This window comes from Trachypithecus francoisi, unplaced genomic scaffold (assembly GCF_009764315.1).
Source record: "Trachypithecus francoisi isolate TF-2019V2 unplaced genomic scaffold, Tfra_2.0 Contig00236, whole genome shotgun sequence".
Classification (NCBI taxonomy): Eukaryota; Metazoa; Chordata; class Mammalia; order Primates; family Cercopithecidae; genus Trachypithecus; species Trachypithecus francoisi.
Genome location: NW_022680519.1, coordinates 143,847 through 162,410, shown reverse-complemented (window position 1 = coordinate 162,410; position 18,564 = coordinate 143,847). Strand labels below are relative to the sequence as shown.

Here is an 18,564-nt window from a genome sequence, read left to right as displayed (position 1 = left end):
TCTCAGGTGACCCACTCGTCTCGGCCTCCCAAATTGCTGGGATCCCAGGTGGGAGCCACCGCGCCCGGTCAATCGTAACTGGGTTTAATCAGCTCCTCCTTAGCCCCGGCCTCCCCGTGTGACGACCTGGGAAAACCTGCTTCCAAGCGCAGGTTCCGGAGGTCCTGCGCCAGGAGATGACGCGGATGAAGGAGGGGCGGCTGAAGGAGGGGCGGGCGCACACCCCAGATCCCGCAGCTGAGAGGGCGGAAGCCTTGGTACTAGCGGCGCCCGGGCGCGGAGTGCGAAGGGCAAGGTCCTGCGCTCTGGGCCAGCGCTCGACCATGAGATCTGCCGCGCGGAAGGGACGCGCCGCGCCCGCCGCCAGGTGCCAGGGACCCTGGGACGCGGCCCACACTAAGGCCTGGGGTGGGGACCTGGGGAGGGGGTCGCGAGCACGGCGAGGGGCGCCCCAGGCGAGCCTGGGCCCCTGTAAAGGGCGTGGTTGTGTCCAGCGCCTTGTAGTCCCCAAAATGTAGGTGGAGGCGCGTTCTGTGCCCGGGAAAGACGCCAGACAGCAGAGCCCAGGGATAGGGGGCGACTGAGGGGACGAGGGGGAGTGGAGGAGACCGAATTGAAGGGAAGTTGGAAGGGCAGGGAAAGAGAACAAAGGAGGAAGGGAAGGGAAGGCGGAGGAAGGGAAGGGAAGGAAGGCGGAGGAAGGCCGGCCGGGGCCCGGAGGGAGCGGAAACTGGGTCGGTCACGCCCTGCTGGGTCCTCCGCCACCGGTAGAGGGTCGTGACTGCAAGTTGTCCAGGTTCTTGGTATTTTGAACAAAGAATTGGACAAAACGCCCAGCAAAGAAAGAATGAAGCAACAAAAGAAGGAAAGCAGGGATTTCTTGAAAACGAAAGGACACGTCACAGTATGAGAGCCGACCAAGCAGCGCGGCTCAGGAGTCCGGGACCGGAATCTTCTTGGGTCCAAATACCCCCTAGAAGTTTCCCATTGGCCACTTCACCCTCACCTCCTGTAACTGAAGTGTCGGCCCGCGATTAGTCTGATTGGTTGCAGACAGCAGCCAACCAGAGGCTGAAGTTACAAAAGTCGCAGTCCTGTGCAAACATCTGATTGGTTGCAAAAACCAACTAATCAGAGACTAAGATTGCACAAAGTTGCAAAGGAAGACTGGACCCGAAATCAGTCTGATTGGTTGCAGACAGCCAATCTACCATCTGCCCAGCAGAAAAGGTCAAAGGGAAGCCTCTGGTCCTTTTGTTACTTAGGCATGGAAAGTTAGGATTTTCCCGCCAGGCGAGGTGGCTCATGCCTGCAATCCCAGCACTTTGGGAGGCCGAGGCCAGTGGATCACCTGAGGTCAGGAGTTTGAGACCAGCATGGCCAATATGGTGAAACCCCGTCTCTACAAAAAATACAAAAATTAGGCCGGGCCTCTACTAAAAATACAAAAAAATTAGCCGGGCGTGGTGACGGGCACCTGTGATCCCAGCTACTCAGGAGGCTGAGACAGGAGAATCGCTTGAACCCAGGAGGTGGAGGTTGCAGTGAGCCCAGATCATGCCATTGAACTGCAGCCTGGGCAACAAAAGTGAAACTCTGTCTCAAAAAAATAATAATAAAAATTTTTTAAATGAACAAAAAAGGAAAATTAGGATTTTCCTTTCAATTTACTTCTAGGAAGTCGGCATGAAAACCCTTAGGTTCCCTGCCTCCAGACCTTATTCTCCTGCCTCAGCAGTGCTGCCCTGCCTCTCGCCACCCTCCAAGACACGCCCCATCCTGTCCCCTTCCGTGGCCATTACCCTGCTGGATCCCTCCCCATGGCCTTATTCCTCCCCTGCCCCCCAGTACAGCCATGTCCCCCCAAACACCCTGAGACACACCCCTCGTTCGCACCCTTCTGGGAGAGCACGGCCATGATCCCCCAACACTAAGACACCACCCACCCACTGCTGTTGAAGGACCATCCCGCAGCACTAAGCGACCGCCCATCCACCCATCCACTGCAGTTCAAGGACTGCTTGAGCCAATCCTCCCACCTCAGAATCAGGCAGGGGTTGCAGTAAACCACCATCATGCCACTACACTCCAGCCTGGGCAATACAGCAAGACCCCATCTCAAAACAAGAAACCAAAAGAATAATAAAGTAGACTGGTTGTTTCAAAGTGACTTTTCTTACAGGGTTAAAGCATAGGAGACTTTCTTAGCTCAGGTGAACTACACATCTTCTTTTTGCTTGCTCGAATCTTCTGTTTTTCGGAAAACTGGCCTGTTTCCCTGTTCAGCTTGATGATGTGGCAGTTAGCACGAGTGACTCCATTCCAGTTTGTTCTGAGCTGTGTGGTCTAGTGTGGCAGGCCAGGTCTCACTAACGCAGGCCTCCGTAACAACTGTTTCAGCACTGACCGAGTGGTGAAGTTACATCTTAAAAGCTGAAGCAACCAGTGCCCTTATGCAAAGGCTGGGATGTAACAAAAGCTCCCCAAGAGTTTTGCCCAGGCCTCTCCTGGGCCTTTGAAGCATGAGGAGAGAATGAAGGAATTCTTAACAGGACCCATTTAGGATTAAACAAGTTTATTGTGGGTCTTAAGAAACTCCCTAGACCTCCACAACAAGCTTTACCGGGGACTAAAGGAACTCCCCAAAACTCTGTGATTTAGCGGGAGACGAGATAAGGGTAATCACCCCAGCACCTGGACCCATCTAGATGAAGTCAATTTACTGAGGCTCCAGAGGAAAGTCTTCCGGACTCAGATCTTAATTACAGATTAGAAGTTAATCACTTATGTCTTTAGGTGAATGCACACTTACCCTTAGACATAGAGCTTTGAAGGTGTATAAGCTCTGGAAAGCTTTGTAATTTTGAGTTCATTGGGAGAGAACTTCCAGGCCTTCCTTCTGTAACTGGTTACAGGATTAAAAGCTCTCCTCTTTCCCAGTTCATCTGCATCTCGCTGTTGGGCCACGAGAAATAGCAGTCTGACCCTCGTTTGGTCCGGGGACACTAGTGTACTAATTCAGGCCAGGATAATAACCTCCCATAAAGCTGAGCGTCTTAATTTAGTGATAAGACCTTTGCCTTCCCAGCGTGCTGCCTTGAAATGCCTACTGCCCGTGCCAAATTGTAGATGGTCATTTCTGTGTTTCACTTTCTCTCCAGGGACTCTTTGCTGGTGCTGCTGTTTTTATGCTTGCTTCAGAAGACGTGTGAACCTAAAACTGCAAATGCCTTTAAACCAAATATCCTACTGATCATGGCAGATGATCTAGGCATTGGGGATCTCGGTTGCTATGGGAACAATACCCTGAGGTACAGTTGGTTGTTGTTATTGGTGGTGATGAGATGTGAGTTTGACTGAATGGTGCATTTAAAATCTGCCTAGAGAAATTAGGAAACTCCTTAGGACCTCAGAACTCAACACCACAAAAAACTACCAACAGGTAAAAAGGCCCTTTTAAATGATGCGGAACTGCGGTGAGTGGGTGAATGTATTATTACCACAAAATGGGTAGCTTAAAACAAAGGGAATTTGTTCTCCTAGGTCTGGAGACCAGAAACCTTAAATCCACGTGTGGGCAGGGCTGGGCTCCCTCTGGGGGCCCTATGGGAGGATCCTTCCTGCCTTTCCCAGCTCCTGGGGGCTCCAGGTGTCCCTGGGCTTGTGGCCGCATCACTCCAGTCGCTGCCTCCGTCTCCACGCGGCCTCCTCCTCTGTGTCTGTGTCCTAATCTCCTCGTCCTATAAGGACACAGGTCATTGCAGCAAGGCCCGCCCACTATAAAGGTCTCATCTTCTGTTGAGTACGTTTGCAAACACCATCTGTTGCGGGCTGAATTCTGGTCTCCTCCACATTTGTAGGCTGAAGCCCTAACCACCCATACTTCAGGTGTGACCATATTCAGAGATGGGATCTCTGAAGAGGTAATTGAGTTAAACCGAGGTCCTTAGGGTGAGCCCTAATCTGACATGGATTACCAAAAGAGGAGATGAAGACACCGACGGAGCTCCCTGCGAAGCTGTAGGGAGGGACCCTTCCTGCTTCTCCCAGCTCCTGGGGGCTCCAGGCATCTCTGGGCCTGTGGCCACATCACTGCAGTGTCTGCCTCCGTCCCCACGTGGCCTTCTCCTCTGCGTCTGTTTCCTCCTCTGTCTTTTAGAAGGACACTGGTCATTGCATCTAGGGCCCTTTCTAAATCAGAGTGATCTCATCTCGGGATACCTAACTAACAACATCTCCAAAGACAGTTTTTCTAAGCAAGGTCCCACACACAGGTTTGGGGGTTCAGCACGTGGACAGATCGGTTGGCAGACCCCCATTCAGCCCACTGCAGTGGCATGTGCAAACACAGAGTAGTAGCCTTTATGCCAGCCTTACCAGCAGAGTGCTTGAGTGGTGCTCACGTGCCTTCTGCTACAGGAGAAAAGGTGAGAAACCTCCTTATTCCGTTTAGTGGGCTTTTCTCCTAGAAGGATCGCCCCAGAATGCAGGCTGCATCTGCTTTTCAATAGCTGCCAACCTCAGGAGTGGCCCCCGCAGAGCAAGGCCTCCCTTCTTTGCAGTGGACATTGCAGCACCTGCAGCAGTCTGCCCTGTGTGGGCCAGGCGCGGTGGCTCCCGCCTGTCATCCCAGCACTTTGGGAGGCCAAGGAAGGTGGATCACTTGAGCCCAGGAGTTTGAGACCAGCCTGGGCAATATGGCAAAACCCTGTCTCTATGAAACATACAAAAAGTCAGCCAGGTGTGGTGGCGTACGCCTGTAGTCCCAGCTACTCGGGAAGCTGAGAGAGGATGGCTTGAGCCCGGGAGGTGGAGGTTATGGTGAGCTGAGATCATACCACTGCATTCTAGCCTGGGCCACAGAGCAAGACCCTGTCTCTAAATCAATCAATCAATCTGCCCCCTGTCCAGGGATCCCCTTTCGAACACCCTGAGCAGGCCTGGTTGTAATTCACAGAACATGTGGTTCATCTGTTTACAGTGTACAGTTCAGGGACTTTTAGTCTATTCCCAGAGCTGTCCATCTATCACCACAAACCATGTTAGAGCATTTACATGCCCCCAGAGAAACTGCACCCCTTTAGCCATCACCTTCAGCGAGGGGCCTATCTGTGTCCCCTACATGCCTGCGTTGAAGCCCTAATCCCCAGGACCTCAGACTGTGACTCTATTTGGAGACTGAGTCTTTACAGAGGTGATTCAGGTAAAATGAGGTCAGTAGGCTGGGCCCTGATCCAATAGGATTAGGGTCCTCATAAGAAGAGGAGATAAGGACACAGAGGCATAGAGCAATGGCCACCTGAGGACACAGGGAGAAGATGGTGTCTACGAGCCAGGAGAGCGACCTCAGGAGGAACCTGCCCTGCCCACGCTTGATCTCAGACTTCCAGCTCCCAGAAATGTGAGCGAATAAATGTCTACTGGGTTTGTTTTTCTGTTTTATTTTGTTTCGTTTTTTGAGACAGGGTCTCACTCTATTGCCCAGGCTGGAATGCAGTGGTGTGATCACAGCTCACTGCAACCTCCATCTCCTGGGCTCAAGCAATCCTCCCGCCTCAGCCTCCTGAGTAGCTGAGACTACAGGCACATGCCACCATGCCCAGCTAATTTTTGTATTTTTTTGTAGAGACAGGTTTTCACCATATTGCCAAGGCTTGTCTCGAACTCCTGGCCTCAAGTGATCCACCCACCTTGGCCCCCCAAAGTGCTGGGATGACAGGCAGAAGCCACTGCACCCAACCAATACCTGGTGTTGAAGCTGCCAGGTGTGTAGGACTTTGTTACGGCAGCCCCAGCTAACACTCCTCCAACTCTCTCAGCACCCTAACCCTCGGCCTCTGGCAGCCACTAATATACTTTCCATCTCTATAGACTCCCCTGTTAGGGGCCTTTCATACAAATGGAATTATATGACCTGTGGTTTTTTATGTCAGGATGCTTTCACAGAACAGTGTTTTCAGGGCCCCTCCCCGTGGCAGCAAGTGTCATTACTGTTCCTCACCCCTTGCAGTGGTTAAGTCATATTCCATAGGTTCCATTCTATGTGGATGCTTCTTTTAACTTCTTTCTTTCTTTCCTTCCTTCCTTCCTTTTTCTTTTTAGTTTTTTGAGACAGGGTCTCACTCTGTTCTCTCACCCAGGCTGGAGTGCAGTGGTGTGATCTCAGATCACTGCAACCTCTGCCTCCTGGGCTCAAGCTATTCTCCTGTCTCAGCCTCCTGAGTAGCTGGGATTACAGGCATGCACCACCTTGCCTGACTAATTTTTGTATTTTTTTTAGTAGAGATGGAGTTTTACTATGTTGGCTAGGCTGGTCTTGAGCTCCTGACCTCAAGTGATCCGCCCGCCTAGGCCTCCCAAAGTGTTGAGATTACGGGCATGAGCCACCGCACCCGGCCCTCACTGGTTTTTGATATCTGATGCTGAAAGCTTTTAGGCCTCTTCTGTCTGGCTCCACATCTGGACGAGTAGATAAGAAAGCACAGGGACTGTCTCCTTCAGTGCTGACAGCAGATTCAGACCATAAACGCCCCCACCCTTACATGGGAGCCCTCATCCCAGCCCCACACCCTCACCACAATTAAAAACAAAAATCTCCTTTCCTTGCTTGCTTAATTTCACACGAGCTTGGAAGGCCTGCCCTGCTCTCCCCGGAAAGCCTCATTATATGAGTCATAAATTGTCTCATATACTTTGTGTGTGTGTGTGTGTGTGTGTGTGTGTGTGTGACGTCAACCATCTCAACATCAACACCAAACTTAGGATAGGGGTCGATCTGCCTCTACAGGAGACCATAATGCCACTAATTCTGAAACCCAGTGAAGTCTTTGCAGTCTATTCCTCTGCCTTTCAGAGCAGGGATCTGCTTAAGCCAAATGCACGTCTCCCTTCCAACAATGACATTTGTGTGCTTTGCTCAGAACGCCGAATATTGACCAACTTGCAGAGGAAGGTGTGAGGCTCACTCAGCACCTGGCGGCCGCCCCGCTCTGCACCCCGAGCCGAGCTGCATTCCTCACGGGGAGACATTCTTTCAGATCAGGTTGGTGTCATGGAGATGATGGAGAAATGGGTACATCTCTGTGCACTCATTCTATCGTCTGTAACAGTTGAGTACTGATGGTGAAGCTATAGGGGCAATAGTACAAAGATCATCTGCAATTCATCATCTTCCTTGTATTTATGTAAGGAATATTGTATTGTGTGCATACACATAAAGGTTGTGATCTTTAGGATGTGAACAGAAAAACCAAGTCTGGAATATTTTAAAGAGGTTTATTCTGAGTCAGTACGACTGATCACAAGACCAAGTGTCTCTTAGAGAGAGCAAAGTTTCCCCAAGTTGAGAGTCACTGTGATACAGCTAGATGATAGATAGATAGACAGATAGATAGACAGACAGATAGATAGATAGACAGACAGACAGATAGATAGATAGATATAGATAATTGATAGCTAGATACACACTAGATGGATGATAATGATAGATAATGGATGATTGATAGCTAGATATCTAGATGATGATACATAATGATAGATGATGGATAATGACGTGATAGATGATTGATAGCTAGATAGCTAGATAATAGCTAACTGATAGATAATGATAGATAAGTGATAGATGATAATGATAGCTGATTGATAGCTAGATGATATAATGATAGATAATAGATACATAGATAGATGGATAGATATAGATGATAGATGATGGATACATATTGAGATAGACTGGTGACAGGTGATAACTAGGTAAACAGATAGATAGACATATGATAGATCATGGAGAGTGTGTCATCCTAAGGTAGGGTGTCTCTGTTTTGGCATGATGGACATTTGGGGCTAGATGATTCTCTGTGGTTGGGCCGTTCTGTGCACTGTATGTAGGGTCTTGAGCGCATCTCTGGGCTCCACGCTCCCATAACGAGTAGCACCACACCCCACCCTTTCTGAGTTGTGACACCAGAAACATCTCCAGACATTGGCCATGCTTATTATTTCCAGAATAGTGTGATAGATAGGTAGGTAGGTAGGTAGACAGATGACAGATGATAGATGGGTAGATAATTGATAGCTCCATACATGATAGATGGATGATAGATAATAGTAGCTTGGGTCGGGTGCACAAATCCAGATCTCAGACACCAAATCCCCCTGGTTGAAAAGTGCTCATCTAGAGAAGGGAAAGTAAATTCTTCCTCTTTTCCCTGCCCCACAGGCATGGAAGCCAGCAATGGATACCGGGCCCTTCAGTGGAACGCAGGCTCAGGTGGTCTCCCTGAGAACGAAACCACTTTTGCAAGAATCTTGCAGCAGCACGGCTATGCAACTGGCCTCATAGGTGTGGATATGTGGGAGCCTAACATTATATGGTGGTTGAGAAGATTCAGGATAAAAAAGAGCCCAGGCTGGGTGCAGTGGTACACGCCTATAATCCCAGCTACTCAGGAGGCTGAAGCAGGAGAATCACTTGAACCTGGGAGGCGGAGGCTGCAGGGAGCCAAGATTGCGCCACTGCACTCCAGTCTGGGTGACAGAGCGAGACTCCATCTCCAAGAAAAAAAAAATCCCGTTTTCCTGCAAAGGAAAACAATGCTGTGTCCTCTGAATCAGAAGTTGGTGCCTGGTCCATCTCAGGCCTATCGAATTGTCCCCAGTTTTTGATGAGTTTTTTTTCTTTTTAAATTCAAAATCCTAGGAGATTGCCCTCTTTTCTTCTCTGGACCTATCAGTCTTCAGCTTGTCCCCATTTATCACGACCTTCTTCAGATATTTATCTTTCTCTGCATGGCCACTCACCATCTCAAAACCCCCAGAGTTAACAAACACTGCCTTCCTTTAGACAACAAGCCCCGGCAGGGGCAGAACACCCTCTATAACAGACAGCATGTCAGGGTTCTCCAAGAGCACCCAGTATAAGAGACAGCGTGTCAGGGGTCTCCAAGAGCACCCTTAAGTTCAGAAAGTTGCTAGGAGGGTCTGGCATGCAGTTGTGCTCATGGGTGATTTATGACAGTCAGAGGAGGTGAGGCAGAATCAGTGATGGGAATTACATGGAATGAAGCCCAGGGCAGACCAGACAAGCTCCCAAGAATCCTCCCCAAGTGGGATCACACAGGATGCACCATATTCCCCCAGAAATGAGTTTTAACAGCACGCATGGAATGCTGTCTATTAGGGGAGCTCCCGGGAGACTCAGCGCCCAGGGCTTTCTGTTGGGGGCTGGTTCTGCAGGCACTCACTGCCTGGCACCTACCCGAATTCCAGACTCCCAGAACCAACAGAGGTGTTTAGCATGAACCATGGTGCTTTTGCATATAGTTTAGGCACAGTCAGCTTATTATTTTAATAGTGTGAATTCTCCATTGGAAATCCAGATCTCAAACACCAGCCACGGGGAATCTTACAACCTGGCCTTTGTAAGGGGCACTAGCTCAGGCCTGCCCCTTAGACTCCTTTCTGCATGGAGAGGAAAGGAGGGAGTTGTTGGTTTATGCTGCCAAGCACCAGGCAGTCTGCTGGTTACCTCCTTCATTCCTTGCCCAGCCTGTGGGTTTAGAGGTGCTGTCCCCGTCATACACATGAGAACATGGGAGCTCAGTGGTGAGGTGACCGCCCCGACCTGGTGGTGAGATCTCTGTGCAGGGTTCCCAGTTCCCCTCTGTGCTTTTCTCACACTCAAAGCCACTGTCCCATTCACAGGAGCTGCAACATCCCAACTTGTTCAAAGCTGTGGTTTTCTAAAGGAGGACAACCATTGTTCCTCCTTTTCAAGTTTCCTGCCACTTTATTTTTATTTTTAAATTTTTAAAAGTTTTTTCTTCTTTTAGTTGTTATTTATTTTATTTTTTTGAGACGGAGTCTTGCTCTGTCTCCTAGACTGGAGTGCAGTGGCGTGATTGCAACTCACTGCAGCCTCTGCCTCCTGGGTTCAAGCGATTCTCCTGCCTCAGCCTCCCAAGTAGCTGGGACCACAGGCATGTGCCACCATGCTCGGCTAATTTTTTTTTTTTGCATTTTTAGTAGAGCCAGGGTTTCAGCATGTTGGCCAGGCTTGTCTTGAACTCCTGACCTCAAGTGATCCACCTACCTTGGCCTCCCAAAGTGCTGGGATTACAGGGCCAGTGCTTTACACTGTAGAACTCTGTGTATCTCCTACTCTGAGGGTGGATCCTTCCTTCCTTCCTTCCTTCCTTCCTTTCTTCTTTCTTCTTGAGATAGGGTCTTCTCAGGTGATCCTCTCACCTCAGCTTCCTAACTAGCTGGGACCACAGGCACGCGCCACCATGCCCAGCTAATTTTATTTCTTGTTTTTGTAGAGATGGGGTCTTGCTATGTTGCCCAGGCTGGTCTTGAACGCCTGGCCTCAAGAGAGCCTCCCACCTTAGCCTCCAAAAGTGATGAGATTACAGGTGTCAGTCACTGCACTCAGCCAATTTTTCTTTCTTTTGTTAACTATATAAGTGGATTTACTTTTCTTTACCAAGATTGCAGACCTTGCAGACCTCTGCATCTTGGTAAACATTAGCATTTCTTCTAAGAGTCTTCATTTTGTGGTTCACACACTCAGTCTGTTTTGGGGAAAGCCTGTTTATGTTCCAGAGACACTCCTCACCACATCCAAGCACATTTTCTCCTTTAAACATAAGAAGGGGGAATAGGAGTATGTCTGGGTTTGGGAAAAAGATACATTTTTACGGGTTCTGGAGTTCTGAGGACAGTTTGTGAGGAGTGGTCAGGAGGAAGTGGGGAGAAACCAGCTTGAACTCCTCCACTTTTTTTTTTTTTTTTTTGGAGACAGGGTCTCCCACGCTGGAGTACAGTGGCATGATCTTGGCTCACTGCAACCTCTACCTCCCAGGCTCAAGCAGTCCTTCCACCTCAGCCTCCTGAGTAGCTGAGGAGGTGCCTGCCACCATGCCCGGCTAATTTTGTATTTTTAGTAGAGATGGGGTTTTGCCATGTTGCCCAGGCTGGTCTCGAACTCCTGGACTCAAGCCATCCACCCGCCTCTGCCTCCTAAAGTGCTAGGATTACAGGCGAGAGCCACCGCACCTGGCCTGATCTCCTCTAGTTTCAAGTGGGGCAAATAGGGCCTTGAAGCCTTTCCCATCTGTTCTGTACCTGAATTTGAGGTGGCGGATGGTCTGGACGTGAGATGCACAGAAGGTCCACATGGACAGCCCAGTTCTTGGACATTCTCCTGAAATTTGAGGTGTGAGCTTCCCCACGTTCTACCTCTATGATATTGTTCTAACAGTTACTGCCTTAGGAAAAGTCGTATAAGGGCATTTTGATTACAAGTTGGTGGAGAGAGCCAGTTTCTGCTACTATGTTACAGAATTATTCAGGAGTTGGCTATCATTAGTAACTGGTTACCTTTTAAGCAACATATATTTATATGCATACAAAACATAATTATATTTTTATACACTTAATATATATTTATATACTTTATATACTTTAATATATGTAACTTATAATACTTATATATGTAACATATATTACTTATATATAACATATATAACCTTATAAAATATATAAGTATATATTTTATATGATATATATAATACATAGGTAATATATACTTATGTTTTAGGTAATATATATGTTACTTAAAATTATTTACCTGTGACCGGGCGCGGTGGCTCACGCCTATAATCCCAGCACTTTGGGAGGCCAAGGCGGGCAGATCACCTGAAGTCGAGAGTTTGAGACCAGCCTGACCAACATGGAGAAACCCCATTTCTACTAAAAATACAAAAAATTAACCAGGGATGGTGGCGCATGCCTCCAATCCCAGCTATTCAGAAGGCTGAGGTAGGAGAATCTCCTGAACCTGGGAGGCAGAGGTTGCAGTGAGCCAAGATTGTGCTACTGAACACCAGCCTGGGTGACAGAGCGAGACTCCATCTCAAAAAAAGAGAAAATTATTTACCTGTATATATAGGTTATATATATTTATATATTAACTATGTATATATAAATATTAATAGTTATACAGGTTATATATATACAGGTTATATATGTAATATATATTACCTATGTATAAATATTACTGTAGTTTATATTGTATTTATATATACATAGGTAATGTATAAATATATATAACCTATATATAGGTAAATAATTTTCTCTTTTGAGATATGGATACAGGTTATGTATATTTTATCTATTTGTATTTCTGTATATATTTATATAGATACATTTATATGTAGGTCCCCTTTGATGCATTGTGCTTCTTACATTATAAAGGTTTTCTTTTTTCAGTATAATATGTAATACATGTTATGTAATATATAACAATGTATATTTGTAATGTATATCATACATAACATATTTGTATTTATATATAATATAAATATTTTCAAATGTATGCAACTGTTATATTGAAAGGTATGTAACTATCACATTTTAAATATTTATATTTATCACATTATAATATTTATATTTATATAGGTTATATATTGCATATATAAGATATATAAAACCTATATTATAGTAATATATATCCTATAATATAAATACATGTATTACATATATATAAATGATATTTTGTAATTATTTAATAGCAGAATGGTCTAGGGTTGCAAGCCTGTAAGAGCAACATTCTGGAAAGTCTTAAACCTTTTTTTATTTGTTTTTTTATTTGTTTTTTTTTTTTTTTTTTTTTTTGAGACGGACTCTCGCTCTGTCTCCCAGGCTGGAGTGCAGTGGCGTGATCTCGGCTCACTGCAAGCTCCGCCTCCCGGGTTCACGCCATTCTCTTGCCTCCCGAGTAGCTGGGACTACAGGCTCCCGTCACCTGTATCGTATATTTTTTTAGTAGAGACGGGGTTTCACCGTGTTAGCCAGGATGGTCTCGATCTCCTGACCTCCTGATCCACCCGCCTCGGCCTCCCAGAGGGCTGAGAGTACAGGCGTGAGCCACCGCGCCGGGCCTGAAGTCATTTGCCAACGGTTCTGACATGGATACATTCATTAGTCTCCACGGGTCAGAATGCGTTCATTTAAACCCCCGTACCCAGCCCATTCACTGCCTTTCCATTTCCAGTTTTGCTCTTTGCAGACTTTTCTTTTCCTGCCGACGCGGAATGATTCCGAGGTTCTTTGCAGCAGACAGGGCTGCTTCAAAGCGGGTCTCTGTTGAACGTTTTGCGTTTCTTTTAGGAAAATGGCACCAGGGTGTGAATTGTGCATCCCGCGGGGATCACTGCCACCACCCCCTGAACCACGGATTTGACTATTTCTATGGCATGCCCTTCACGCTCACAAACGACTGTGACCCAGGCAGGCCCCCCGAAGTGGACGCCGCCCTGAGGGCGCGGCTCTGGGGTTACACCCAGTTCCTGGCGCTGGGGATTCTCACCGTGGCTGCCGGCAAGACCTGCGGTTTCATCTCTGTCTCCGGGAGAGCGGTCACTGGCATGGCCTGCGTGGTCTTCCTGTTTTTCATCTCCTGGTACTCCAGCTTCGGGTTTGTGCGACGCTGGAACTGTATCCTGATGAGAAACCATGACGTCACGGAGCAACCCATGATTCTGGAGAAAACAGCGAGTCTTCTGCTAAAGGAAGCTGTTTCCTATATTGAAAGGTAAGCAACCATCGCATCTTAAAGAGGAGATGGGGCTGGGCGCAATGGCTCATGCCCGTCAGCCCAGCACTTTGGGAGGCCAAGATGAGAGGGTCTTTTAGCCCAGGTGCTTTAGACTAGCTTGGGCAACATAGGAAGACTGGTTCTACAATAAATAAAATCATTAGCCATGTATGGTGGTGTGTGCCTACAATACCAGCTACTCAGGAAGCTAAGGTGGGAGGTTCGCTTCAGCCTCGGATGTCGAGGCTGCAGTAAGCAGTGATCACACCACTGTACTTCAGCCTGGGTGACAGAGTGAGACCCTGTCGCTAAAAAAATAAAAATAAAATTTAATTTAACAAAAGAGGCGGTAACTGCTCAGAGCATCTGAGAGTCTCGTAATCTTTGGGATCTCAGACACAAACCCTCGGAGGAGATGGGTTTGCAGAAGCCAACCTTTTCATGACTGGGTTTCCCATATGAGAGTCTCGTTGTGGATGTCATGTGATGGCTCGAATAGCATTGACATACACGCCATTGGATTCTGTACATTTTTATTGACAGTTTTTTAAACTTCCTTTTTTGCATTCTTTGTAGAGATGGGGTCTCACTATGTTGCCCAGGCTGGTCTCAAACTTCTGGGCTCAAACAATCCTCCCATCTTGGCCTCCCAAGGGCTAGGATTACAGAAGTGAGCCACTGTGCCTGGCCTTTTTCTAATGTCTGGTTTTTTTTTTTTTTTTTGGAGGCAAGGTCTCATTATATGGCCCAAGCTGGTCTTGAATTCCTGGGCTCAAGCCATCCTCCCACCTCTGCCTTCCAAAGTGCTGGGATTATAAGCGTGAGCCACCGTGCCTGGCCCTTACTTTTAAATTTGTACAAATGTATGGCGTATGTGTGAAATTTTGTTATGTATATACACTGAATAGTGAGCAAGTCAGCATACTTACAGTATCCATCTCCTGAGTACAATACATTTCGTTAGCTTTGGTCACCCTACTCTACTGTCAGACACTGAATGTACTCCTTTAAGCTTACTATATGTTTGTACTCTTTAAACCACTTCTCTTTGTCCCTCACCCTTCCCAGGTCTCTATCATTCTATTCTCTATCTTCATGTGATCAATTTTTTTAGCTCCCACATATGAGTGACAACATGCAATATTGGTCATTGTGTGCCTGGCTTATTTTAGTTAACATAGTGACCTCCTGTTTCATCTGTAAACGACAGGATTTCATTCTTTTTGATGGCTGAATAGTATTCCATCACGTACATATACCAGGTATTGCCTTTTTTTCTGAGACAAGGTTGGCTCTGTCACCCATGCTGCAGAGCAGTGGTGTGATCACGGCTCACTGCAACCTCTGTCTTCCAGGCTCAAGCAATTCTCATGCCTCAGTCTCTTGAGTGGCTGGGATTATAGGCACCTGCCACCACAACCTGTTAATTTTTTTATTTTTAGTAGAGACAGGGTTTCACCATTTCACCATGTTGGCCAGGCTGGTCTTGAACTCCTGACCTCAACTGATCTGCCACACTCAGCCTCCCAAAGTGCTGGAATTACACACTTGAGCCACCGTGCCCAGCCTCCATTCTGTTTTATGGCTGAATAGTATTCCATTGTGGACATATACAATATATTCTTTTTTTTTTTTTTTTTTTTTTTGAGACAGGGTCATGCTGGAGTGCAGTGGTGTGATCACGGCTGACTGCAAGCTCCACCTCCCAGGCTCAGGCCATCCTCCCACCTCAGCCTCCCAAGTAGCTGGGACCACAGGCTCAAGACACCATGCCCAGCTAATTTTTCTATTTTTGATAGAGATGGCATTTCACCGTGTTGCCCAGGCTGGTCTTGAACTCCTGGCCTCAAGTGATCCTCCCGCCTCAGCCTCCCAAAGTGTTGGGATTACAGGCACGAGCCACCACGCCTGGCCCACCATCTATTTTTTTCTGTGTTCACCCACTGATGGACTCAGAAGGTGATCCCCTGCCTTGGCTCTTGTGAATAGCGCTGGAGTGAACAAATGGGTGCAGGGGTCCCTTTGATGTACTGTGTGTTCTGTGTATTCTCAAGGAGGTTTCCATCTTTCAGACACAAGCATGGGCCATTTCTCCTCTTCCTTTCTTTGCTGCATGTGCACATTCCCCTTGTGACCACGAGTGCATTCCTGGGGAAAAGTCAGCATGGCTTATACGGTGATAATGTGGAGGAGATGGACTGGCTCATAGGTAAGTCAAGGTACCACAGATCCTCATTCCACCCTCGGCCTCAGGTTTGAACATGGGGCATAACAGACTGGCCATCTGAATATGAACCAGGTTGCAATAAAGAATAAGGTCAGTGGCTCATGCCTATAATCCCAGCACTTTGGGAGGCCAAGGCAGGTGGATCACCTGAGGTCAGGAGTTCGAGACTAGCTTGGGCAACGTGGTGAAACCCTGTCTCTACTAAAAATACAAAAATTAACCCAGCGTGGTGGTGCATGCCTGTAGTCCCCGCTACTCAGGAGGTTAAGGTACAAGAATCGCTTGAACACAGGAGGCAGAGGTTGCAGTGAGCTGGGATCGCACCACTGCACTCCAGCCTGGGCGAAAGATCAAGACTCCATCTCAAAAAAAAAAAAAAAAAAAAAGAATAAGAGTTACTCTTAGCACTTTGGGAGGCCCAGGTGGACAGATCACTTGAGGTCAGGAATTCAAAACCAGCTTGCACAACATAGTGAGACTGCATCTCTACAAAAATAAATGCTTAGCCAGGCATGCTGGTACATGCCTGTAGTCCCAGGTACTCAGGAGGCTGAGGCAGGAGGATCGCTTGAGCCTGGGAAGTCAAGGCTGCAGTGAGCTGAGATTGTACCACTATACTCCAGCTGGGCAACAGAGTGAGACCCTGTCTCTTTAATAATAATAATAGTACAAAGAATGGGGGCAAAACGCACTCCCATATCATTTATTTGCTCCTTCAGTATTCCCAAGTACTTGGTCTAATTCTGCACAAATCAACCTTCTACACAGCCAGTGACTTCATGTCATCATCAGAAGTTACCGAAAGTGAAGCAATAAAGTTAACGTTCAGGACAATGCAGAGACACTGTCTTCCTTCTATGGCCTTCAAGAAACCCTGGAGAGGACCAGTGAGGCTGCAGATTCTTAAAAGAGCATAGACATTAAAAGTCTTGCAGAATCTGAATGTGTCTCCTGAGACAAGCATAGTGATAGAGTTCACAGTCTTAAAAGTCTGCATTTTCAGATGGGACAAGGTGGCTCATGCTTTAATCCCAGCATTTTGGGAGGCTGAGGCAGGGAATTGGCTTGAGGCCAGAGTTCAAGACCAGCCTGGGCAACAATAGTGAGACCCGCCCCCCCATCTCTACAAAAAATTTTAAAAATTAAACAGGCGTGGTAGTGTGCACCTGTGGTCCCAGATACTCCGGAGGTTGAGGTGGGAAGATCGTTTGAGCCCAGGAGGTTGAGGCTGCAATGAGCTATAATTATTGCACCACTGAACTCCAGGCTGGGCAACATAGCAAGACCCTGTCTCCAAAATAAAAAGAAATAAAAGACGAAGTATAGGGAGAAAAACTTCTCTCATATCATTTATTTGGTCCTTCAGTATTTCCGATTACTTAGTCTAATTTTGCACAAAATCAATTGTATTCGTCCATTCTTGCAAAGAAATACCTGAGACTGGGTAGTTTATAAAGAAAAGCGGTTGGATTGGCTCACGGTTCTGCAGGCTGCACAGGAAGCATGGCAGTGTCTGCTTCTGGGGAGACCTCAGGAAGCTTTTGCTCATGGTGGAAGGCGAAGGGGAAGCAGATGTCTTGTGGCAGGAGCAAGACCAAGAGAGGAGAGGAGGAGCCGCACACTTTTCAACAGCCAGATCTCAAGAGAAGTTACTTCCTTTGCAGCACCAAGGGGGGGATGGTGCTCAACCATTCATGAGAACTCTGCCCCCATCATTCAGTCACCTCCCCCCAGGCCCCGCCGCCAACACTGAGGATGACAATTCCACATGAGATTTGGGTGGGGACAGACATCCAAAGCATATTGTCAACCTTTACATAGTCAACGACTTAACGTCCTCATTAGAAGTTACAGAAACTAAAGCAATAAAGTTTGGGACAATGCAGAGACGTCACCTTCCTTCTATGGCCTTGAAGAAACCCTGGAGAGGACCAACGAGGCTGCAGATTCTTAAGAGAGTGTAGATATTAAAATCCTTGCAGAATCTGAACATATCTCCTGAGACAAGCACAGTGATAGGGCGGGATTGGTTCACAGTGTAAACCAAAAATCAAAGGTCCCCCACAACCATCTGAATGGATTCCCTCCTTTGCCAGGGTACCCTAAAATTTAACCTGAGAGACTGGATCATGCCATGACGGGAAAGGGGGTTGTGCTTGCGTCATTCTACCCCTCCAGCATGAACATCCACACAGACCTTAACTCTGATAAGATACATTTACAGTCTATTCTCTCTGAAGCCTGCTACCTGGAGGCTTCATCTGCGTGATAAAACCTAGGTCTCCACAGCTCCTTATCATAACCCAGACATTCCTTTCTCTTGATAACTCTTTCAATCAGTTACCAATCGGAATGTTTAAATTCCCCACTTCCAGTTGTTCCACCTTTCCAGCTCAAACCAATGTACATCTTACATATAGTGATGGATGTCTCATGTCTCCCTAAAGTATACAAAACCAAGCTTTGCCCCAACCACAGTGGGCACATGTCATCAGGGCCTCCTGAGGTGGGTCTCGGGTGCATTCTTAACCTTGGCAAAACAACTTTCTAAATGGATTGAGAGCTGCCTCAGATACTGTTCAGTTTACAGCAGTCTTCAAAGTCTGCGTTTTCCGAGCTGCAGGTGGCCATGTGGTTTACATCATTTTGACTTTCAGCACTTTCAGTGACCAGTGGCCTCCAGGGATAAAGCAATTGCTTGGTGTGCAGGGCATCCTCTGCACTGCTGAGCCATCCACCTCCA

General features: G+C 47.3%; 1 protein-coding gene across 1 annotated transcript in view; it reads left to right on the top strand.

The window, feature by feature from the left end:
- Window positions 1-229: 229 nt before the first annotated feature.
- ARSD (arylsulfatase D) overlaps window positions 230-18,564 on the top strand; it is a 28,950-nt gene continuing 10,615 nt past the window's right edge. Inside the window, 6 exon segments of the mRNA XM_033206514.1 lie at window positions 230-367; window positions 3,162-3,311; window positions 6,921-7,042; window positions 8,216-8,338; window positions 13,168-13,591; window positions 15,667-15,803. Coding sequence (XP_033062405.1) covers window positions 324-367; window positions 3,162-3,311; window positions 6,921-7,042; window positions 8,216-8,338; window positions 13,168-13,591; window positions 15,667-15,803 — 1,000 coding nt within the window. The 5' untranslated portion in view covers window positions 230-323.